Source organism: Poecilia formosa, unplaced genomic scaffold (genome assembly GCF_000485575.1).
Source record: "Poecilia formosa unplaced genomic scaffold, Poecilia_formosa-5.1.2 Scaffold169, whole genome shotgun sequence".
Classification (NCBI taxonomy): Eukaryota; Metazoa; Chordata; class Actinopteri; order Cyprinodontiformes; family Poeciliidae; genus Poecilia; species Poecilia formosa.
This window is the reverse complement of record NW_006800108.1, coordinates 35,370-61,685: the sequence shown is the minus strand read 5'-3', so window position 1 is coordinate 61,685 and position 26,316 is coordinate 35,370. Positions and strand designations below refer to the sequence as shown.

General features: G+C 37.2%; 1 protein-coding gene across 2 annotated transcripts in view; it reads left to right on the top strand.

Moving 5' to 3' along the window:
* The window catches only part of csmd1a (CUB and Sushi multiple domains 1a), a 120,726-nt gene that overhangs the window by 65,141 nt on the left and 29,269 nt on the right, over positions 1-26,316 (top strand). For both annotated transcript variants that reach the window (XM_016677939.1, XM_007564878.2), the window contains one exon: positions 25,490-25,712. In XM_016677939.1, the coding sequence (XP_016533425.1) occupies positions 25,490-25,712 (223 nt within the window). The remainder of the gene's footprint in view (positions 1-25,489; positions 25,713-26,316) is intronic.

The window sequence follows — 26,316 nt, the reverse complement described above, 5'->3', positions numbered from 1 at the left end:
TCTGAAGCCATGAATAGAAATCAATATTTTTCTTTCTTTTATTTAAGTCATTTTTAGCTTAATCCTTTATTCTCTCCACCTCCAACACACACACACTTTTTCTTTTGTCTCACCTCTTTTTCCTTTCCTCTGTATATCAGCTCTGTGGATATTGTTGGCATGCAGACAGTGAATGTCAGACCACCAATTACACAGTCAGTCACTTTCCATCCTCTCCAACTCGCATGTTCTCTGTCTTACACATCCACAACCTTTTACTAATCCAGACACACACACACACACACAAATACACACACACACAGTTTTCGGTGACAAGCACTCGTGTGTATCAGGAACGCCAATGACCAGTGTTACAATATGGGAATTATAATTGAACCTTTTCTTTTGCACATCACTACACATTTATCCACTTTTTTTTTTTTAAAGCTTCTGGCAATGTCTTCAGATTCTTCTCCTCCCTTACAAAGTATCTCTTTACTGACTCTCCCTTTCTTTAATACCGATATTGAAACCATCAGCTACAGTGGTAGCATTTACAGGGACTGATGCTCCCAGACGCCGCAAACACACACACGCACACACACCTACACACACAGTCCCCATCCGGGCAGACTGCCCACTGCATGCTAAGCTAATGAGATTGGCATAGTGCCACATTACCAATATCGGCAGCAACCTTAGTTCCCTTCTCTATGAAATGTGCACGCAAACACACTATGCACACACACTTGAGGCTCACATGTCAAGAATTATGTTCTGAGATACTGATTCAAACTGATGCAGTGACACAGATGATCACACAAGAAATTCAGCCAGGTGCCTGAAAGTTTGGTTAAAAACATATTTCTATTATATACAAAAACAAAGGTCAGTGTGAGAGGAACATTTTGAATTTACAGAAGAGGATTGGGGCCACTGGGGAAAAAAAAATAAAACAGTTCTGACTTTAATCCTCAGAATTCTGAGATTAAAGTCAGAATTCTAACTTTAATCTCAGAATTCTGGGGAAAAAAAGCATATATTTTCTATCAAAAATTGTTGGGAAATAGTGTTTTATTAAAATTAGCCTACTAGTTAATTTACTAGTATAATGGTATTGTGTTTTAAATAATAATAAAGGTCACACCCTTCCTGTATTTTAAAGTTATTTGATTGAGATTCCAACAGTCTTGTGACTGACCAAATTAATTTAAAGTGACAGGAGGGTTGATGATGAAATCATAATTTAAAGCTGATTGTATTTACTGAGTGTATCTAATCTAACACAATTAGATATGAAATAAAAACCAAAAGAAACAAAAATCTCTGAGAACCAAATACTTTTTCACATCCCTGTTTGACTGAACCATGTTGAAAACTGTCATGTAGACTGGCCAAACCTATTAAACACGTTAGAAACGGGTCTGATTTGCTTAAAAACAAAAAACAAAAAAACTAAAATATTTGGGATTGTTTTCTCAAAAATATGGATACAATTCATTTGTGTTCATAGTGTATTCTGGGTGTTCAAGCAAAGCTAGCTCAGGGCAATATTTGTGTAAGAGCAGCCACAGTACAAGAGGATTCAGTCATTGGAAAAACCAACAAAACATGTTCATATTGTGCATCACTTGGAGAGCAGCAGTAAAAAGACATTCTGGAGTACTTAGAAAAATACCAAACTGCATCACTCCTAACTGATTGCTACAAACATAAAATAATTACCTTCTTCAGTGAGATTGCAAACTTTGTTTGACAGCTTCATGCTTCTGGATTCAAGAACAGCATGTTACATGGAATATTAAATATTGTTTCATTGTTGAAACTTCCTGTGCACAAACACGTCTGAAAGTGGGTAGAAATTGCTTTGAATTTGCTTCATTGTGCACAAAAGCACGGGCATGAAATTTTAAAGATGTGGTGCACCAAAAACCATGAAAGTTTGATCCCAAATGATCTACCTTGTCATGGATACAAAGTACCTTCTTACTGAGAACAAGTAAGACGGTGAATGCATCAGAAGCTCTGACTCGCAGCCGTTTATTTGTTATTAAGCAAGTGCTATTTTCGACTAGGCATGCAACTTTTATTGAGTTTTTGGCATCTTAAAAGGCTCATTTAAAATACATTTTTAGTAATGGTATTAGAACTGAAGTGTTACATAAAATATGTGTAGTCAAACCAGTTAAGGTTATCTATTCTGAAAATAATAAAAACTGCACAATTCTGTTAAATTCCAGGAAGTTTAAAAGAACCAAGGTTTGACTTGGGAGCTATTTTAACAAATTACACAAATTAATAACAGTTTGAAACCATTCTAATGGATCTATGTGTGGTTTATGCGCATAAAACTCTTTTGTTGGTAAGAACTGAACGTCTTTTGTTAATGTTTCTATGTGCATGTGCATCCGAGACTTTAAGTATGCTTTTTGGCCTTTTTGAGGAAGTCCAACAATGACTCCAGCCAGATTATTTCTTGAGTCAGTTAGCACTTAGAAAGCAGAAAAGGTCTCACAAGCATCCTAACAAAACATAAAATGAAGAAAGCCAAAAAAAGAAAAAAGATAGTTCTCAAGGTTGTGTTTCAACAAAGAAGAAATATCACAAATTTAGCAGTTTACAGCTTGATGATTTTTCATTTCAACACTGAGCTCTGCAGTTCTTACTATAATATGCTGAGTACAGATGGGTGGCTGCACAGAATTACTTTAGAATCAGTCTTCAATTTCTAATCATAATTAATTAGTGTTCTTGAGCAACTACTTGGCATTATCAAGTAATAGTCTGTGACCTTTTTCACTGAATTTCACATTTCCTAACACTATTATTTTTTTTTTTATATAATTTTTTAGCAACTTGACAAACCACACAAAATAATCAACCTTTGAACAAGTCCTGGCAGCATAGTGGCACAGGTAATAGAGTTATGGAATAACAGCAGAGGTGCAGGGTACAAACACCAGCCAGAGGCCTGTATATTTTAAATGTAGTCTTTCTCCATGTTTGTATGATGTTGCTCCAGCTATTCTTCCAGTTAAATCTGATGATTGTGGCTCACTGCCAATGTTGAGATCATCCTCACCTTCAATCTCTTAGTTGAGCTTTGCTTCAAAACTTTCTCAACATTTTTTTTTTTTTTTATGTCACTGTTGCTTCTGCCCCTTTTTGAAATATAAAGATAGTCAATCATTTTCAAAATGTGTTGTACTTAAATGTCCATAATGGTGGTTAAACCTAAAAATGTGGGTGTGGGATAGTGGCAAATTTTTGAACGGGAGATTGGTAGGAATCCTGTGGTCAAACTAAACTGCCCTGAGGGGGTTTTGTTTGTATGCATGGTTACTTTGTGGGTGATGTGGTTGACCATGCTTTGACTATTGATAACTGGATTTAGGCACCAGCCTTTCTGGGACGTTTAGAAAGCAGATGACTGGATGCATCACTCTGCTTCAGGGGCAGAGTAAAGAAAGCATTGTAGCAATGGAAATCCTGGACATCCTAAAAAAAAAAAAAACAATTTGCACTCAATCTTTCTCTTCCTTTTCTGATCACACGACTATATAGATATTTCTAAAAGTGACCATTACTCACTACTAATTATACTAACGCATTACTAATTATTTCAAGTAAAGTCAAAGTAAAAAGGTCATTTAAGGAAAAGATGTGTAACTTTTAAGTTAGAGTGTATTTAGAGGATACTGTAAAAAGAGTATTATTAGTAGTATTAAAATATTTAGTTTGGGACTACTTAAAGGTTTGAGTTGGCTTTCTGTAGAATTAAGTCAAAGAGATTTTAAATGTTTATTAGAACAAAATAAATGATTTGAGTAAGAGTGACTTAAATTTGTCATGTTAAACCCCCTTATGAATTAAGTTATAAAAACTTAGCAAATTGAGATGGAAGGACTTAGTGAATTGAGTTGGATGATCAGAATAAATTGAGTTGGTCAGACAGCAAATTTTCTATTAAATGGTAATCAAAAGTTTACTACTACACCATGACACTATTGTATAGTCTCTTTGAGCGATTGGCTGCATTCAAAAATAAATACACAATGGAAGCATCCGAAAGCTATATGGAATTAGATTAGCATAAGCGGTCAAGTGAGTCGGCCTGCTGTAGAAATATGCGGTTCAGCCAACCAACTTCGGCTCCTCCTAAAGATTTGTGTCTCGCAGACCGCTATGTATATTTTTCTGCCATTTGTGACATCCATTGGAAATGTTTTTATGCATTTTCCTTTGAGAGACATTTGTAACCAAGGTGCACTGTTTCCATCTGAGGCTGTTTTTTGTTTGTTTGTTTGTTTGTTTCTTATTTAGCCGTGTTTTGTATTTCTGCTGGTCAAAACTTTTTCCATAGCTTGTTGGATTTGCAGCGCCTGATGATAGAGTAGTATAATCAGCCAGATGGTTTGAGTCCTTTGAAACTTGCTGAATCGGCAAAGCAAAACCTGCAGTTTACCGCTGATCCTGTTTAAAGTTAAAGCAATTCTAAATAGGCAACATTGTTTTTGTTTTTATTTTTGGCAACTAATTTCTCAGCTTTTGGACTTATGTGAATGGCAAGTAGCTGGAGATAGGCACCAGCAACCCTCCCAATGCCACTAGGGACAAGGGTGTATAGAAAATGGATGGATGGATGAATGGCAAGTCAATCTGTTCATGTTTACATTGTTTGACCTCTGGATGCCCACCAAAAAATAAGTCCAAATGTCACCTTCTTGACTATATTGCCCATTGTCATTTGTTAGACTGATGAATAACGCTTGGGGAAATCTTGGATATTGTCCAACCTAAGTGGCAAGTACTTAAAAAGGCAGCTTAAGCTTATAAACCTTCCAGTCTGTCTAAATTAAAACATTCTACAAAAAGGAGAAAGACGAGATGTACCCACAGTGGTGCCAAAAATTCATTGCCACTTGTGGCAAACAGTGGCATGAATTGTTGTGGAGGGGGCACAGTGAGCTTTCTGTTTTGGAGCATTTATGTTTTTGCATGGGTTTAATTTGGGTTGTTTTTTAATCCTTTCTAAAAAAAATAAAATCATTATTTGAAAAATGCATGTTTTGTTGTTTACTCAGGCTGTTTATGTCTCATTTTAAGTTTTTTTTTCATTAGTTTAAACAATTAAATGTGACAAAAAAATCAAGCAAACAATAGAAGATATGTAAGGGGCCATATGCGTTTTCACATTTGAATTCCTCTCTCAGACCGCAACCCAACTTCCTCCATTATTATTATTGTTATTATTATTATTATAGTTCATAACGGAGCATACAGCATTCCTTTTCCTTTCCCCTCATGAGCCATTTGTGCCGAGGATGCTAAACAAAAGACTGTGCAGTAGTGCTGAGTTGCATTATGGGACAGAAAATATGAGTTTTAAATTTGATGACAGAAAGGCAGACCAATTTATAATCCCACAGAATAAAGCAGTGTATTAACTTTTGAGGAGTCTCCTACTTCCAATGGGTGATCTAGGCCTTTTTCTGTTCCTACCAACACCAATCTTAGGTTGATCTTTGATATAGTTACTTGTTGTTCTCCTGAATCCATCTGTATTCCCTAAACTGGCCTGACACAAAACATAATTTCCCTTCTGCGATCAATAATGCCACAGATTTTGCTGATGTTGTAATGAGCCCAAGGACAAGGTTCCTAAGGTAACTAAATTTGATCCGGGCTGGCAAATTGTTCGTGTTTTGTCACTGCCCTCTGCTCATTAGCCACATCACCATCATAATTCAAGGCCTGCTGTTGACAGGGTCCATATTTGGGAATTAATCATTCCTTCGAAACAATCAATTTTTTAGTCTAGACTGCTTGTGATTAATTGGCATTGGATTTACTGACATTACCCTTCATATGCTTTACTCGGTTAAACACGAGACTCTGCATTACACCTCACTTTGTTGGGTGAAACCAGTTTAACTCTTGCTATCAGAGCCAATATTTTTGTTTAGTAAAAAACAGTGTACAGTTTGTACACCTGCAGCCAAATCAAATCAATTTGAAACGATTAAAAAACAAGCCAAAAAAAAAAAAAACAATAAAAAGCTTGTTAAAACTTAGATCTTTGTGACACGACTTTGGATATAGAATAGATGATTTCATACTTTAGCTTTTTTTTCTCTACTTAATAAATTGACCTTTATAAAAAAAATAAAAAAAGAAAAAAGCTGAGAAAGATGAGATTTAATTATAGAAATAAGTCTAAAACTTTGAGTTGTATGTTTTTCTGAGTTAAAATACCAACTGGATTGAGCATATGTGTATATGTATTGAGAGGAACGCAATCCTGCCAGATCTTTCACAGGTTTAAAATCTCGATTCTATTTGCTCCCTTTTTCTCAGGTTTGTTACCTTTTCCTGCCAGGTTTGAGCAAAAGAACCAAATCTCGGAGTCGAGAAAAAGAAAGACATTCTGCAAATGTGTGTCCTAATTACAGTCTTCAATTTGCCAAGAAAGATTTCTCAAAGGCAGACCCAAATATCAAAGGATATTGAAAGTCTCAGCCTCTAGTGGCACCTCTAACTAAGAAACCGTGTGAATTACAAATTGAAAAATTGTTTTCATGTAAATAGGAAAGAATGATCCATGCGGAGCTGGGGTATTTACCTTAATTATTTAACTTCAATTTACCTGTGTCTTTTAAAGTCTCCCAAAACACTAAAGACTAAATGCTTTTCAGCTTAAATTACACGAAATCCGAGTGCTGTATAGTATGTACGCTTAGACTGGCTACCAGCATTGATAAACACTGAGATTTCAAAACTGCCAATATTTTCCACCATATCATAACTATAGTTTAAAGTCCTTTTTAATCAGATGTACAATCCTGGGAAAATGCCATTTCCGTTTCAAAGATGTTGGCTTTAAATGTGCAGAAATTCTTTTGTCTTTAGTTTCTCATGTGTTTTTTTTCCAGGCTTGTGAGCAGTCTGAAAATACGAGCCTGACTCATGGCCACGCGAACCTGAGCTGATGCTAAAAACCAGTTCTGTTAGTCAGCTGGATTATAGAGGAGGTGTAAGATTTCCCTTTGATCCCAGCTCTGCCTTTGCTCGGTCCTGTCACTTTGTGTGTCCTCGGTGGGTGGTATTATGACATTTTTATCACATACACCCATATGTGAGAATATTTAAGGGTTCCCACAAAAAAAAAAAAAAAAAAAAAAAGCAGATCAGATGGAGCGAGTCTGTTTTAGTGCTTCCTCAATGCAGGAAACTTTAAAAAAATATATATTTATAGAAATTTATCAGTTGCACTTGTACATTATACACCTGAACAGCTGAAGTTTAATTTGAATGTTTCTATCCAAAGTGCGACAGGGCCAGTGGTGGTTCTGCTGCCATATGGGAAGAAGTCGCAGCTGAAAGCCCTACGGACAGGAACTGAACGGCTTATGTACGGTTTGTCCCAATGGAAAGCATCTTCCTGCCTCTTCAGATGTGTTTAATGGCACCTGCTAGGTGAGATTGTGTGAAGCCCAGTGGATTTGATGGACGGTGCTGCTGTAAAAAGTGTGTTTGCTCAGCAAGTTTAAGATGACGGCACATTCCTGTGGGTGCCGTGGTTGTGTTCGCCGATGCTTTTCCATATGTGCTTCCAGAATAATTGCTTTAGTACCTCCACTAAACATTGGATTTCTGTCCAATCTGCTGTCTTATTTTTCACCTAAACTGGCACTCTTTGCTGGATTTATATTACTATTTGTTAGAATGCGTATGATTCATCTGCAGATTACTTTTAGGAGAGGGTTGAAAGATTTCTCAAGTCTTCCAGGAAGCCCTTAAAGAGGGTCAAAATGTTCCTCCTCCTCTCTTTTATCCAATGTTTGACTAAAAAAAGTCAGGGTTTGAAAAGGATGGCATGTCTGAGCGTGACAGCGTTAGACTTTAATATCCAACTAAATGATTCTGAGAGAGCACTTACTGGGAATGGGAGTACAAATATCACTTTAGAAGATCTAATGTACGTATATCTATGAAAATATCTTCCGATTTTTTTTTTTTAATATGTCTTTTGTGTGAAGTGTGCAGTGTTTTTTAAAAATGTACACTCCGTGGAGGAAAAAAAATGAAATTCTTGTCATAGACCCTAAGATCTGTACAATCGTCATGAATTTTTGAATGCGTCTGGCACCATAAAAGCCATCTGCTTACTTTCAGAACTTAAAACTTCTGGGAAGGGGGAGTGCTGCTGAGATTAAATAAAGAAATGACTGACCTCCGCTCTCGGATTCAGTAGGATGCTTCTGCCAGTAACTAAGATGTATATAATTCACTGAAAGTAGGACAGGGATTTCTACATTTTGCTCTGCTCCACCATTAATCATTGTGTGCGGGGAGGGGGAAACAATAAACACAACAACGACTTCAGGCCAGTTTATCTCTCCCTAAGTTTTAATTCTTACTTACATTTGCCTTTTTTTGTCACATATCATCAAACAGCAAAAGTTAATAAAAACAGGAATCTAAACAGAGTGTTACTAGTTTTATAAGCACAATTATTGCAATAATTAGATTCCTTTAAGTATGTGGGTCTTTCTGTTAGTCTTTCCAGGTCTATTACTGAAGTGTTTCATTTGATCCATTTTATGAAAGAGGAGCTCGTTCTCAGACTATGAAAATGTAAATTTGTGTGGTCTGTGGGTGTGCAAATAATAGCTGGATTCTACTTGAGAAGTTAAATGAAGAGTTTTTGGGTTCTGGTAACCAAAAAAAAAAGTTTGTATTTCTTACAGTTTAAAATGACTTATAATTGTGTTGTGAACCTGTTTGAAAAGTGGTGGTTAGGGTTTATCAATGAGCCTAACCCTTCAGCTGGAATGAGATTCTGTGAAACAAGCTCAAAGTGAACAAAGTATTTTAACGCTGTGACCTAGATGTCAGGTTTCTGTGCTGTACTGTTCCCTTTTAGTTCTGCTAGGGGATTTGGGGAACAACACGCAAAACTAACGGTACATGTTTACCTGTTGCAAGAGAGAGCCATTACAATTATTAACCAGCGAAAACGATAAACCTGAAGAATGAATGACTCTACTATTTTTTTTTTATTAGAATTTTTAAAAATTATTCAACTAATATACAAAACATTACATTACTAGTGTCCTCGTATTCAAGAAAGTTGGTGAGACCTTAAGAATAATTTAAAAAAAAAAGTTTAATCAATCAAAAGTAATAAACTTAAAATAATGAAGGTGTGAATCTGTAGTGAACCATTTTTTATTTTATTTTTTTTTCCTTCATGTATATTTAAGCTGCTTTTGACACAAAAGGAGGGTAGGAAGAACAAGCCACGACTTTCAATCTGCACCTTTTCACTCAACTATACTAAACTTTGCTGAACTGCAGTGTTCCCTGGATATGCCAAAAGGCTTTATTCTGGGGAAATAACAGGCAAGCTTTTATTCTTAACAAAGACGCATTTCACAGCTCCTGTGCCCCACTTTTTCATCCTTACTTACCTCATAAAGGAAGGAGGTTCTGAAAGCTCAGTTTTCAGAATGACATTCCCTCAGTTTCAGAAGAAGGACTAGCTAAATATTCATGGGAGGATGTCCTGCTGCGATCAATGATGCACTCTTGCTGTTTAGATTTAACTTGCTGATTCCAAATGTTGTTGAAGTTTGGATTTCTTTTTGGCTTCTTGTCAGGCATTATAAATCTTTTGTTTCTTAGCTCGGGTATTCCTTGCTTTTCTTGTCATTTCTATGATTATTATTACAATATATTAATTTGGAATCATATGCTACACAAATACCTTGTTGCATAGACATCTGAAGAAAAGAGTGTGATGGGAAGGTTTTGTTTTATATGAAGGCAATCCAAAAAAAAACCTAATTTACTGCTACTTCTTTCTGGTACTCAAACTCTGGGTTAATCTGTTGCTTGGCCAATTCATAGCCTCATTTTATGTTAGTTGCCATTTTATACCTCTTTTTATTTCATTGAAGTTTTAACCCTTTTTTCTGTTATTATGTATCTGATCCTCATTTAAAGTATTCCAGTCCTAATACTTGAGTGATTCTTGCCTCTAATAAAGCCAGAATAACTAAATGACATCCTGTTGATGGCTTTTGTGTATTGAAACAAGGAAGCTATAAATAGATTACTAAAATTATAGCCAGGACGATTGTGAAACATCTCCCTTGTTGGTACAAAGTGATGCACGGTTGGTACAAATTGTTCAAAAGCAGAGTGACAGTGGAGTGAAATTGCCAACAACAGTCTCAAAATTAGAACAAGTGAATTTTTGGTCAAGCATTAAATTAGGTTGACTAAGCTCAAATGTGATGTCGTGTGGATTTTAAAGCCTAAAAACTCAAAATACACAGAAAAATGAGACGCAAAAACATATCTCAAATTTCTGTGAGCTTAGGTAAAGACAAATACTTTAGTAAGCAACCTTGTAAACCTCATTTGTCGATTTTCCACAGGCGTGGTCTTAACTGGTTCTCCCAAAGTCCGTTCCACCCATTAGCAGATCCTCTTCACCGTTTTTCATAGTCACTTCAGGACTAGTACAAGACGTGCCAAGCCGTATGTTGACAGCAGACTGCATTCGTTGATTGACCCATGATTTATGTCACTGCATGAGCAAAAGCTGGACCTTGCAAACTCCAACATTATTTCAACAACTGCAGTGGAGCGGCGGACAAAGTGTCTGCAATCACAGAGCTACTCGGTGTGCAGGAGTATAGTTATGAGCTCATAAGTCAAATTTTGGAGGAGAATGACTGATTTCTTGCCCAGTACTTCTGAAGAATTGGCACGCAATGAAGAAGCGAGAAACGGTGTAGCTTTTGTCAAAGTTTGGTCAGAGTTACCTTTTTCCGCTATCCATCGTGAAACACCAGAAATGGATAACGCAGTAAATATAGACTTTTACATGTAGCAAATTAATCAGCGAACCTTAGTTGTTTTAAGTTTGGGCTGCCGATGAATTTCTATAAGACAAATTAAATATCTGGGCTCATTTGAGTCGGCCACGATAACACCCAGATTGAGGATGACGGGCAACAACATTTTAGGCTTTAATCATAACTACTTCAGACTTTGGGCTGTTTGTCTTTAAGACAAAATGTAATATCTGGGTTTTGTCTGTGTTCATCAAAAGCAGAACCTTAAAGCTTCTCCACTGTTGATTGTTGCAAGCACCATCGTTGGAGAGTTGACCACAGCTCCTGCGCTCTCACAGCCTGCTTTTTTACCTTCCTGCCCATACTCACACTCATAACAGTGAGGAGCAGACTGCGACGGAGACACACGCAACCTGGCGAGAGCCAAACTAGGCATTAGCCAGCTCTTAGAGTGCGACTTGATAATACAGAAGCAGCTATTGTAAGCAAATCCCAGCTAGGATCTCAAACACAGACCCTTCCCATATGTGGAAAGAGATTAAATGTCTGGCACCCATGAAGTATAGCTGATAGATTGCTTCATAACACAAGGTTTGGAAAAAGACTGGAGAAGCGTTAGTTATTTTTCTGCTAATCTGTTTTTAATTAGAAAATAACACAACCTTTTGAGGCCTAAAGAGGGACAAAGCTACAATAACCACATTAAGAATTCAAACCAGTATGTCAGCTCCTGTAGTCCAGTCACACCATGAGATATCAATCAGAACTGCTTGATTGTTGTAATATTGCCTCACATTAACTTAATTTTCTGAATGACCAAAATTATTTCTTGTTTTTTGGACACATGGGGTTCATGCAGGGCTGAAACTGCAGTGACCCTGAAGTGCAAACAACATCAACAAATCACTAAACACAACTACAAATCAAAAAACGGAACATATTCAAAAACACGACATTGACCAAGCATGACTACAAATTAGGAAAACAAATATTAACTACAAATTAAGAGAAAATTACAAGGTCATTGACTAAGCACAACTACAAATTAGCACATTTATTGGCACATTTGTTGAAAATATTAATGTAACTATTGATGTAAACATAGCTACCGAAAGCACTACATATTTATCTTCAAGATACATAAAAAAGAATTGAATGAATGTGAGTTAATGCTGCTTCCCACTCATGTACAGTAGGTGGCTGTATGGACCTTGAAGTTGTTTGCAATCCACCATTATAGAAAAGATGAAGAATAAGAAGAACGTAGCTCCCGCTATGCAAGAGTATTTTGAGTCTGGACGTGCTGCAAAGCTCAGTTTCGCTCTTTTTCACAGTTTGGGCAACACGTAGCGCTGTGACTGTCTGCCTGCCTTTCTAAACAAAGAGAGAGCAAATACCAGAATAATTTCCGGTCAAAAGTGCTGTCGTCCAATCAGTGATGTCTTCGGTTTCCCACCTCTTCCGTTTTGTTAATATTGTTGTGCTTTTTGAATTTGTAATTGTGCTTAATGTTACGTTTTCTTAACTTGTAATTGTGCTTATTTAATGTCATTGTGTTTTTCAATTTGTAGTTGTTGTTTAGTGATTTGTTGAAGTGGTTTACTCTTCCGGGCCACCGTAGAAAACTCTGAGAAAAAGTATCTACAGTACGATGAGAAAAATACCTTCATTGCTTTGTGTGTAATTCTACCATGAAACCCATTTTCACAGCTGGCCCACTTTTTAGTGATTTTTTTTAAAAAGCTTCAAGCACTGTAGGAACCTGCATCATAAATTCATAATCTGATATGCTACACTTGCAAATGATGTGGAATGCGATGAACGCAACAAAAAAACTTTCATTATTTGTTCAAATGCACAAAGAGCGCCACAAATTATTAACAATGCTGCATGAGAAACGGTGACGGAAGCGAAACCGCTGTGGCATGAAAACAAAAACGGATCCTAATGAGAGGAAGCAACTCAGACTATCTACATAAAATATAACGCACGCATTGTTCGACAACTCAAAATGTTGCAATTTAACAAAGGGTAAAACACTGGCAAGGTTTATTATTTCACTGCTTATTAATGAATCCTGGCCCATTAGGCAAGGACCAGTGTGAGCGTGTCACAGTTAACCTTGAGCAAAAATCCAGCAGTTTCACAGTATTTTAGGTTTTTGTTATTTACAATAAAAAGAAACGCAACCGTTTCCTCTACAGCTGCTGGTAAAACATTACAACGCGTCACTATACAATTCCGCAGCTGAAGTGTAACATATGAGAAGAAGGCTAAAGCTTCTTGGAGAAAGTTGGGCCTGGGATTCCTTCATCTTGCATCAATGTCATGTGGGAAATAAATAATGCAGCACGGGCTGAAGCTGATCCTACTTAGCCTTAGCCATCAGTGGTGCTTTCATACCGCAGCTTCCCAGATCATGTGTAAGCGCAAACTGTTGCAGGACTTACACGGTGCAACAATGGCTTAAAGACGGAATCATCTTTGCAGCCATATCATGAACTATATTGAAAAAGAGGCTTTAGAAGTGGAAGCACAAAAATGGGTTGGAGGACCAAAAGCGGTGGATAAGAGGAAGTGAACTTACCTGTGGGAAAGAAAAGGAGCTACAAGTTTTGATTAAAAAAAAAAAAAATGTCCTAAAAGGTTGGGCAAACCTGGACCATGATGGTGATGGGTAAATTTAAATCCTGTAAGGAAGACAAGCTTCTCTGTGCATTTGTATGTGTTGGACATCATTAGTCAGATTGGCGATGATGACACTCAGCAGAGACAAATCAATACTAACTAGACAGCAGGTGCCTCCCCATTTCTCCTGGAGTAATTAATTCTTTATGCTCTTTCATGACTGCCAATCAGGCAGGGTTTCACATATATGAGTTTTTTTTTTTTTTATGTGCGAGTCTCAGTATGTGGATGGAAGGAGGTCTAAAATGAAACTAAGATGATGAGCTGATGGATGTTGATGAATGTTGTTAGCAGTAAATGTTTGAGAAATAACAGCTGCTGCTCACTTCACCTACTTCCTCTTTTCCATCTCTTGCAGGCATGATTATTTTTGAAATTCAAATGTGGGAATTTTTTTACTTCAACTCTGCCTCATTTCTTCGAGACACTCACACAAGGCTGCATTTACCAAAGAAGTCTTCTGCTTACTAAGATTTGCTTGCTTTTAGTGACCCACTTTCCTAGAAAGCAGCTTTTTTAAAGAATTATTAGTGAAAATGAACACTTGCTAATTCGCCTCATGCCCTGACCTCGTACTGTCGAGCCCAACACCTCTTCCCCGGGTTTTTCAGTGTTTATATTACTTTTTTACCCTCCAATTAATCCACCAATTAAGGTTTTGCAAATATCAATCTGTGTATGGTGCTTGGCAATTAACTTGAAGGAAAAATTGTCTTTAGAATCTATTAGTCTAACTGGGTTTATTACTATTAGGAAATGCATCCTCTGCTTTGCTGTTCTATTCTGGTTCTATTCCATATCACGTTTTCTTCAGAGGAATCTGTTTAGACAAGAACAATCACTACATGATTATACATCATTCTCATATGTGGCAGTGTTCTGTTTTTTTGGCAAACGTTGGTTTACAGCAAACGGAGCAAAACTAGATGTAAAAGTTAAATCTAAAACCGATGTCTCCTGTCTTATATCACCACATACATTTATATCAAGATAGGATTTCATTTGAATTTAAAAGTGAAGAGTTAAGATCGCTTTTGTGAGGGATTTTGTTTTTCAGCGTTTGCACGAGGGGCGAGAAATGGACAGTTTGCAACAGCACTGGAAAGCATTTATTAGTATTTTTGTTTGTTTTTTTCTATAGTGATGTCACAAAAGTTTTTTTTATTTTTTTTTTTTACTTTTGCATAGTGGTGCTGCTGTTGGCACTGTTGCCTAGCAGCAAGACGGTGCTGAGTTCAAATCCTTAACTAGGGTCTTTCTGCTCTGAGTTTCTTTGTGCATTAAATTGCTTCTTCCTCTCATAACACAAATACATGCATGATGGTTTAAGTGCCACTTTAATCAGCCCTTGGGTCAGAGTGTGCATGTACACAATTATTTATCTGTATGCCTGCTTGTGCATCTGTGCCGGACCCTGCTACATTTTACATTTTAGTCTGTACAGTCATTGTTATAATTTTAGTAAAATACGGGTAAAGTAAATTGAAAATGTATTACTTATTATGCTGACATTTATAGATTTTAATAAGGCTTCCAAACATAAAACATATTAAAAACTGTCAGAGAAATTGGAATAGGTCATCTTGAAACTTATGAAAAAGCAGCGTCTTGGTTGGAAGAGATCTTTTTTCTGTTTTGTTTTTTTTTGTTAGCGCTGACAATACATACTATCAACAATCATCTCTGGATTCCTGAAAAGATCACTAAAAGGAACAGAGAGGGTGGTTTTCTTTTCCTTTCGAGAGGCTAATCACATTTAAAATGAAAATGCATTAAGGTAGTACATTAAGAACATTCTACATTAAGGTAGAACAGCATCAAGCCTGGAATAACAGCGGAGTGAGATGGTGTGGTATTATTTATAGCACTTACCAAGAGAGGTATCTTGGAGGGCATGAAAGCCCTTCAGAATTTTAAATGGCCTCAGTAAATCTAAGTTTCTACAAGTTCCCAACAGTAAGAAATGCTGATGGCTTTCATTTAATTTAAACACATTTGTGTTTAAATCGCTGAAAGCTTGGTTGAATAGAAACAGAGACTGCTTTTCTTTTATTGGTTAAAATACAGAGTTGAATTCCTTCTGGAAGTCTAAAAACAATTTTAACAATTTATTTCACTTTTAAACTGCTTTGCATTCTCAGTCATAGAGGTTGTAGCCAATAGCTTATGTTTTCTTCTTTAAATGAGACCTTTTATGCTTTCTTGAATAAGTTAGAGAAAGTCGTTACAGCTTTAGAACAAAATCTTTCTCGGATAAGATTTCACCTGGTCATTTCTGCCTATTTTGAGCTCCTTCTGGATCTGCTTGTTGCAGATTTGCAAAATTACTTTTCCCACTGATGGCTGGATTCACCTGGGCTTACTAGGTGAGGGGCAGTGAATGCCGACTTAATAATCAGGAGGTTTTTTGAAACTCCAACAAAACATTTACTTATTGCTAAGAAACATCTGGATATTGTTTAGCAGTTGGAATGTCTCTGGAAGGAGTAGAGACTCAAATAGAAGTACAAACATAAGTGATAATAAGTGAGTTTTGAACATCAGAGTCATGTGATAAAATGCAAAAATTAATACTGCAATATGTTAAAAGAAAAATGAAGTGCAAGCGATTCAAAAAGCTATATGTTCATTAAATAAGAGAATTATACATTTTGTTTTAAAATATGGACAGAGCTCCACAAGGACCTGAGCAAAGCCTTAAAATGATTGATTTTCAATCAGTGGAATTTGTTTGTAATTTTTTACTTTTTTTTTAATCTAATGTTCACACCTCTTTTGGTTTTTGCTTATAGTCTAATAGAGAAGCACTCAATTTGTTTCATTTGAATCTGTTTATTAAATAATGTATTAGTGTTTACACTTGGAGACATTTTGTTTAATTAATATCTTCTAAACCAAAGGGTGGTAAGCAGCGTATTCAGCAATAAAGTATTTTAAATGTACAGTAATTAAAATTGCAAAATGCGGTGAGCTGTTCGCAATTTGAAAGCAAATTGTTGACACTGATGTGTAAGAACAAAAAAAGAGCTCATGTTTCCTTTTTATTTGTTTGTTTATTTATTTATTTATTTATTTATTTATTGCTTTTTTGTTTTAACTGGAACAGGAACGAGTTGATGGGAGGATTGACTGTTGTCGCAAAGACTTTGAGACAGGGATTGATGTTAAATGCAATGCAAAATATGTGGCAAGATCAAAACGCAGACATTTTGCAAAACAGAAGTTGGGAAAACTTCTAGCTTCTAGATTGGCCTGGCTAGTATCAAAAGTCTTTTCACTAGAACTGCTGTTTGAACGCCAATGAGTGACGCACTTTTTTAGATTTGTGATAGTAAGTAAAGGTCTGACACCTTTCTATTCTTCCACATTATAACTATGTTATTTCTTTATAGCCTATAAAATTGAATCTCAATTAAAAAAAAAAAAAAAACACACCTAAGATTTGTGGTTGTAACATAACATGACAAAATGTGTCAAAAATGTAACACTTCAGCAAGGCACCGTGAAAGAGGGAGTGCAAAACTTTACAGAAACACAGAAATAAAAGAATGAGGCCCTGCCTCATTTCACCACGGCTAGAAAATAAACCGCTGTTTTTTTGGGGGGGTTTTTTGTTGTTTTTTTTTGGCTTTGTTAGATATTTTCAGCACCTGAGAGCGACTTTATAAGACTTCTTTGGAAAGACATCTTTGTACAGTAGACCATTTTAAGGAGTTACTGTATGTACTCGTAGCCTTCAGCGTGAAATTTGGTGTCTGAACATTTTTATTTCTATATGCATGTGAATTTAACATAACCGTTGTATACTTTTTCCCAATGCAAGGTACATTGGTGTACCTTCAATGCATTTTTTTAGCCAAGTCAGCCATGTACCCTCTGTTTCTCTCCGACTCCCAGAAAACAACAAGACTCCCCTCTGTTCTTCCCTCTCAATCAGTCCCACTTGTTTACTGTTTTTCAAAAACCCCTGTCTTTGTCTTTTCCTTTCATGTGTGTCCCCCTGTCTCACTCTTTGTTCTCGTTCTCTGGCTCCTTATCTCCATCCCATCACTGCCCCACCCACCTCTGACTGACAGTGTTATAAATTGATTTTCAGCCCGGTGTGTTCTCTCTGTTTCTCTCTAGGCATTTCCCTTATTTAGCCTCAACCACTCCAGGGTATAGTCTAGACCGCGGGCCAACTGTCAGTCACTGGCAGCGTGGAGCAGTCTAATTCTTGGCTGACAAGTACTCCTGACAGCAGGAACCAATGGGACGTTTCAAACATGCTTACTCTCTCTTGCTGTCTCTCTCCATTGGATCTTTGCTATCTCTCTTTCTTTGCTCTCCTGGTCTCCCTCTGCCACTCTGCTCTTTATTCAGCTACATTTTTCTTTATTTTTGATTATCTCTGTTACTGACCCATTCTTCTGTTATACTGTTCTTTGATTGTGTCCACTATCTAATATGCATGCAACTCAATAAAAGTATCCAACACTGCATAATTATGCCCCACAAACACTGAATATTTCAAATTGTAGCTTGACTGCTGTTTGATCTGAACGCTGACTGGATTGTTTCCCTCTTTGCAATGATCTGAATGGTGAACTTGCTCCATCGGGGACCGCCATTTTTTATTCATTAATGTGAGTCATTGAGACGGAGTATGCATTTAAGCAAATATCGTAATACTGAAATGGAAACGGAAAGAGAATGAAAAGATAATAAAGATAATAAGAAATGGAAACGGAAAGAGAATGAAAATAAGATAAAGCAAATTAAAGAGAGAAAGAGCTCGACTTAAAGCATTTTTTTCTCAAATATGAAATAATTCTTACTATAGGAAAAAAAACTCATGTTACCATGCTGATGATATTCGTAACGCTAAACAGGATGTGTACAGTCACTCACGCATGCACCTAATGCAGACGTTGCCAGTCGCCCAACCAGGAAATGGGGAACCCCAGCAACCTCGAGTGTAGCTCTGGTCCCATTCCGGTGAAGAATGGGGTAATTTAACTGTTTATTCTTCCACAAGTCTGCACCATGTGAAAATGGCTATATGGATCAAAGCAATCTTGTCACTTAAATGATATGTCGGGGGACTCTGTGAGTCCATCTTTTAAAGATTGATGGTCATAGTTCACATCAGAATTCAGAGGGAGGAGTATGAAAGGCATTTTTGTAGCTCGATTCAAATGATTTAAAATGTTATTTTTAAGGATTTGACATTTATGATTAATATGTCGAGCAGCAGCCATCAGTCAGACAGCTTTATGTCTGAGGGTCGACTGGTAAATGTATGCATCAAAGTTCTAGCTATCACAAGATTGGGCCCCATTTTTGGTTTTAGGAGCACAATAGTTTTAAGTGACATGCCATGAATAACTATGGCAGTGGAAACTGGAAACATCCATCCATCCATCTTCTTACACCCTTATCCCATTGCTGACAACAGGGCGGGGTTCACCCTGGACAGGTCACCAGTCAATTGCAGAGCAACACGTAGACAGACAGGATGAACAACCATATTTTTGGACTGTGGGAGGAAGCCGGAGTACCCGGAGAGAGCCCATGAATGCATAGGGAGAACATGCAAACTCCATGCAGAAAGAACCCGGGCCGGGAATCGAACTCAGGACATTGTTGCTGCAAGGCAACAGTGCTACCTACTGAGCAGCATTGGAAACGTAGAACTGTAAAATGATAATGATACAGGTGTGGGAAACGTTCCTCAGGAATTTTAGTCATAATGGCATCAAACAGCAAATTTGTTGACTTGACATTTATGGTATTGATATGTGGTTCCAACACTTACTCTGTTGACCTGAGACCATTGGAATACAGTTGCTGTCTAAAGGACAACAGTTTAAAGGTAACCTATTATGCAAAAGTGTCTTTCCTGCACAGTTTTATACTTCCATTTGGGTCCTTACTGCTTCTAGAAACTGTCATTTTGTTGGAATATGTTATTGTTTATTGGTGTCTGGGAAAAAAAAAAAAAAAAAAAAACATTTCAAAAGCCTCCCGATTATTATGTCACTATTATATTATAAAAAACAAAACGTTATATGGACCTACCCTGACTTTGTCAAGGAAGCATAATAGGTCTGCTCTAAAATGTTTTGTGACATTTGTGATGGTCTATTTTCTATCCAGCTGCAGGCTAACACACAAACACGGGTACTCTAACCAACAACTACCTGAACCACTGATACAAGAACGATCTATGCTTCTGTCTTCTTTGTGTCTTGTTCTGTCCCTGCTCGCTTTACTATAACAGTTGAAATTGAAGCTCATTTTAATAGACAGCATTTTTCTAATTTATTATTGTTACATTTTGGTGAGCTTGTGTGAGTTGTAGCCCAAGTTTCCTTTTTTTAGCTGTCAGTGTGGGCTTCGACTGCTGTATTCCACCTGCTTCAATTATTGACTTGTTTTGTGTTCAGAAATGATTTTCTGATTCCTTGGTTGCAAACAGTGTTTGCTTGAGCAATTTTTTCCTCTGCATCATCTCAAGCCAGTTTGGACACACTCCTCTGACATCAACAAGCACTTTTGTCCGAAACACTTCTGCTCCTGAAATATTTTCTCTGTTTTGTTTTGTTTTTTTTTTTTATTATTCTCTGTGAGCCCAAGAGATGGTGGTGCAAGAAAAGTTTCAATACATCACTGAGCCAGAAAGGCTCAGACTAACTCCTCTAGCACCAACGTGATTTGCTGATTTAATATTTGTGCCAACAAACCTATGAAATGCGAGTCCAGCTCATAAGAGGCTTAAACGTAATTATTTTTCAAAAACCAACATCAAGGAATTCCTCATCATTAAGAGTTGCACATCTGTTAGTCTATTTTCTATCTTCCAACTTCCCCCTTGATTTATTACTTCAGTTTTCTTTAAATCCCAAACCCATTCATTAAAAAGCACTCAACCACGTAGTTTTGGTCACATTGCACATTAAGAAAATTGACTGTCCACTTTGTTATTAAGAAACAGCAGGTTGGTCAGGTATATGTTGGCCATTGTACATTCTTTAGATGCAGCAATCATCAGAAATTTGCCAATTTTCCCAAACCATTCTCATCTGTGATTTGCATGTCAAATACTGAAAAAAAGATTTTTTAAAATACATTTTTTACATATTTGGAAAAGCTGCCTGAATCCTTCAAAAAATTGACAGATGCCATTCAAGCATATAAATACGAACTTGAAAGTCGAAGGTACTGGATTAATGTATTCTTTTTAACATTAGCAGTTGCATGAGCCAAGTGCAGCTATTTTAAGATCTGTGTGGTGTTAACAGAGCTCAATACTTTCTGATGCTGAAAAACCGGGTTACACTCTGTGTGGCCTAATGGTGACTGGCACATTCATTGGCAGTTCAGAGCAACTGCTGCACCTTTTGACTTTCGTTTTTTTGTTTTTTTTTTTGGACTGTGAGACGATTTCCATGCATCTCCAGAGAAAGCTCTTGTTACACATTGGGCTTCCCGTCTACTAATCAAATCGCAACTCATGCCAGTTTATAAAAGCACGGTGTATGTCATATTTATCTAAAAAAAAAAGAAAAAGCTGGTCTGGTCTTAAAAAGGGCATGTGCCAGTGTAAGCCCCTTGTTAATCTTCCTTGGTGTAATGGTGAAGACATCCAATATGCAATATTACTTCGAGGAAAGAGATCAAGCTTATATGTATTGCCGACCAAGAGTTCATTAAATCCACTCAATTCACGCAGCAGATTTTCTTCTTTGTCTCTAAGCTCCTTTTATCCAAGGAGGGTTTTGCTGAGCACGCATGCTCTTTTCCAGCTAAACCCTGTTCCTCATTAGCACCAGAGCATGTATTCACACCTGGGATCTACCCGAGTCCGAGCACAAATCTTTTACTGTTTGCAAATTAGTGTCTCTGTTAAAGTCTTCATAGGTGAAAGACCTTGCTTCCACTGTATACCCACCCAAAATTCATTGTACAATTACAGTCGCAAACCATATCAGTTCCCATATGGCGTTATCTGTCTTGTTTGTGAAGAGAGGCACCGACGCTCCCAAAACTTATAGATTCAAGTATTGACCCTCTAGCGTTCAAAAAGACCGGGAGGAAACATTCCTCTCCGACCAGAAACGGTCCATCCAAATTGCCGTGTCTCATGTTAAAGATGCAGCGCTTTGTGATGCATACACGTTCATTTAGGTTTAGGTTGTTTACGCTGTATCACCACATCTTTTAATTTTATTAATCATGCATCATAAAGCAACGCATTGTTCTGCAAATGAAGGAACTTTAAAAATGTTCAGGGTTTCTTATTATTTACAAATAGTATGTGTACTTTGATGCACATAAACAAAACCTGGTGAAACCAAATTGCCTTTGGAAAATCGAAAATGTCCACCTACTTGATAAGCATATGATTCACAGAATTTCACCCAGATTAAAATCTCTGTTCCTATCTGCTTTGATTTGTGTGTGTTTGGGTGGAAGAGGAAGAGGGCAGAGGGAATTAGGGTCAAAACAAATGATGGAATGAGTAATAGGTTTTAAGGGCCAGCATATTAAATAATCTCTGTGACTAATCCATGAATATGTGAGCATGTTCGTCGTAATCTGCCTGTATGTCAATGTTTGTCTATCCATTGGTGCGTACCTGTGTGGAACTGTGTGTGTGAATATATGTGTTCATGTGCATGGGTTTTTTTTTTTTTTTTTGGTGCTTTTTTTTGTGGGTGTGTGTTTGTAGAAGGGCTGTCAGTTTCAGTCTGGTAGTCAGCATAATTAGAAGTCTCCTCTTCTCCTTTTTACAATCCTTTCAGATCCTTCCCTTTTTATCCAACTGACCCTTCCCATTTCCCCTCACTCACACACTTTCACCTCCATCCCCGTGAGTTATGAACCTCCAATCAATCTTTCATTCTTGCACGGTGATGAACGGGGAGGAACCTCATCTTCTCTCCTCCTTTGGTAGAGTTCAATGTCGTAACACTGTGTTTTCACTGGAAGCTATAGAGAATCGGGCCGATTTCTGAGCTTTAAAAGGGTTTCATAATGGTGCCAATGTGAATAACTGAAATGTTGGTTAAAAGGTTAAGCAAAGGTTTAAAACGATCTTGTCTGCTTTTTAACTTTGTTAAGGTTTATGTTTGGCATCCTCCATTCTGAAAGCTGAATGCTCTCTTTTACAGGAATAGAATATAAGACTTCCTGGAAGACTCAGTTGGTGTGATGATGGAGGGAACTTAGTTCAAAAACCTTGAGACTGGGGATGTTTTAGGTTGTTTTACCTTCCAGAGGAAAACCAATCTAACACATGCAACCAGAGATGCAAAGGAATGACCTATTTCAAATGGCCCAGGTGACGTCTGGACAAAAAAGTTCACAGACGCTCTCCATTTAATGTGATCCTAGGCTTTTGTGCGAAGAAAATCAACAACTGTTTCTCTAATTGAAAAGATGGGTTATTCTAGAAAGGATTGACTTGGAATGAATGAATAATAATGCAAATATCAAATTTGGGTTTGCAAAGAATTTAGAAAACCATGTATGCTTTCCTTTTCACAATTCATAATTCTGCTATATTGCATTACCTACAGGTAAATTATTAATAAAAATGCATAGAAATGTGTGGTTGCAACATAACACATGTGAACAAATTTAAGGGGTATAAATACTTTTAAAAGACTCCATTTAGAAATGAGCAGGCAAGCATAGCTGGAAGCAAGGTTGTTATTTTGAAGGTGTGCTTACCTAAAAAGTGTAATCTTGGTCTTTATAGCTTATATTTAATTGATTCTAAAGGAATCAGCCTTTAATTGCTGCGCAGGCTGCTGTTGGCCATTACTTGTTCCTGTGATTATTCTGAAATCGTTTACCTGGACAAGTTAGACAAAGACACACACACACACACACACACACACACACGCATGTACGTATATATAATGTACATAAACATGCAGGTTTTTTGGTTTGGTTTCCGTCTTGGATAATTGGTTTGAAAAGCATCCAGAGCGATCGCCCTGCTGTCCCTGTGGCCCCAGCTGCCAGGGTAAATAATGAGCCTCATAAACATGAAAGGCAAGGGGATGATCATCCTGATTTGAGCTTTGCACTCAGAGGAGATCAATTAGGGCTTAGACATTCAAGGGCTTAAAGCATACACTAAGAGCAATTATCAATTAAACACAACCATTTAAAGGTAGGATGGCACCAAAAGACCCTGTTGCAGCACTGCAAATAATTTTCCAAAGTTTTTGGCTTTGTTCAGTTTCTGGTGAAACCCGTGATTTTGAGCTAAATTCGATTGTGAACATACATAAAGTATGATACAGCTATGGAAGCTAAGCGCTAACATATTTAGCACTTTGTAGCTGGGTACCATTGTGTCCTTGAACAGAAATACACTAAATCCCTTCCAGTTCCACAGATTCCCCTTCCTGAAGCTTTCTCCTGTGTGACTCAGCACTGCTGTGCAGGAACTGAAGAGTTTAATCATCAGGAATCAATACAGTGTTGTAAAAAAAACACACACACACACACACACAAAAAAAACCCACTATGGACAATCTTCCCAGGTGGACAAAGTTTCCATCTTGCACCTGTGCGATTGTTTAAAAGATCGTTCATATGAAAGTGAACAAATAATAAGCCTAATGTAAAGGAAATCAGCTTACAATTTAAGCATTTAGTTGGCTATGTAACGCAAAGTGCTCCAAAAGAAAAACCTCACGTTTAATTTACAAAAAGTGTTGATACTTTTGATACATTACAACCAGAAACTTAATTTTGATTTCTTGGGAGACTTCTGGATACAAATAAGTTTTTATAAATATGATTTTAAGGATCAGATTTTGTGGAACATCTGGGAGGCCAGTGATTGTGATGTGTGAGGTGAGGTGGTAAAATAACTTCATGATGTTCTGCAGAATATCACCATGCAGGACAAAGTATATTTGAAATATTTTTCTTTTAATGTTTTTAGATAAGGGTGGAATATTGTATTTGACACACATCTCCAGTTTCATTGACATTTTGATGTTTTCACTCTGCATGTTTTCACGTCAATAGGCTACTCCACTAGCAATAACAAAGGGATAGTCAGGTTTCTATTTCCCAGAGGCGAACAGGGCGAGGCCTAGACTTAGCTTGGGTTAGTTTTAGATTTCACGTTTACAGAAAGCTGGAAAAGCTCAGTGGTGACGGCTCCCAGCCAGCTCTAGGAATGGGGTTTTAGAATCCTATGCTCAATGAGACTACCAGCTTGTGTTGGTGATGCACTAAAACAAATCCTACCCCATGGAATGATTTTTGTTGCAGGCAGCATCTCTTACTTTCAGATATGTGGGGAGCTAAACTTTAAGAAGCTAAGGGAAATTTGTGTCTTGGGTAAAGCTTTTCTAAATGCTTTCCATTAATGTTTCATACAGAAGTATAACATTGACCCACTTAGTGTTATTCATGCTTTGACTTTCTACTTTGTTTTTTCAATGTCTCCATGTGAAAAATGTATAGGCAGTATTTGAAGATGTGCAGATGTGGGCATTCATGTAACTCATCAGTCCTTGTTACTTTTACATTACATGTACATTGGAATCACTATTGCAAAGTAGTTGCCAATGATCCATTTTTTATGGAAGTGCAACAGCAATTGATCTACTTACCAAGAACTTTTCCAGCACCTCTCTCATGGAGAAAAAAACAAGTAAATCTAAACTAAATCTTAATCAAATGGGGACATACAGTAGGAGTGTCACGGTCAATCAATAAGCACATTCAACACCCATTGGATTTGCCTCGCAGTGCTAAGACAAAAGAGATTGCAGAACTTCAGCCGTTGGTATTTCCACGTGTCGGATTCGATACAAGTCAACGCAGCAGGCTCAAAAAGACACCCCAGTCGTGTGTTGCCGTTAAGTCTGTGAACAAGTAAGCTTGGTGTAATTCATTATGAGTATTTAATAATAAGTGTTGTCTCTTTATATTCACAGGCTTCATCTACACCTGTGGGGGTACACTGAAAGGACGAAATGGCAGTATAGAATCGCCTGGTTTCCCCTACGGCTACCCCAATGGAGCAAACTGCACCTGGGTTATTGTTGGGGAGGAAGGAAGTAGAATCCAGCTCATCTTCTTGTCATTCGCCATAGAAGAAGAATACGACTTCCTGTCCTTGTACGATGGACACCCCCACCCTGCTAACTTCAGAACAAGGTAGGAAAGGTGCTCTCAGTTTTAGTTAATTAATGTCTGAGCAACACTGAAACCTGGTTTAACAGTTTTGGATTCCTTTGCATGATACGTTTTGGTGGATTACCTTAATCATGGGAAGTAACACCGTTATAGTGATAGCTGACTGTTTACTTTTTATTTCACAAGCTTTAGCATCATCTAAGCAGTTCCGAAATGACCCCAAAACAATCTTTTAAAATTTGGTTATGCTGTGAGGTAATCCAAATGATTCTGTTAAACAGATTTTTATTTTTTTTTTTTATCACAAAACATCATGTATAGAAGTGTAAATTAATTGGATAATATGCATTTTTTTTTTAATTTAAAGTTTAAAAGTTGTACTGATAGACACTTTTTAAAGGTGCATGTTGCTTACAGCTACAAGCGAACAGACAGAGAGAGAGAGAGAGAGAGGGGAAAAAATCTAATTTCTGCTGGTTTGTTTTTCCCAGTCAAAGCCATTAGAGGAAAATAAATGACCCACAACAACAGGTTGCGGCCCTTTTGTGGCGCACGTTTCCCTTGGCTCAATCAGTGCCACTGTGGGTCGCCCTTAATTATGGAATCATTTTATTGAGTTCCTTCT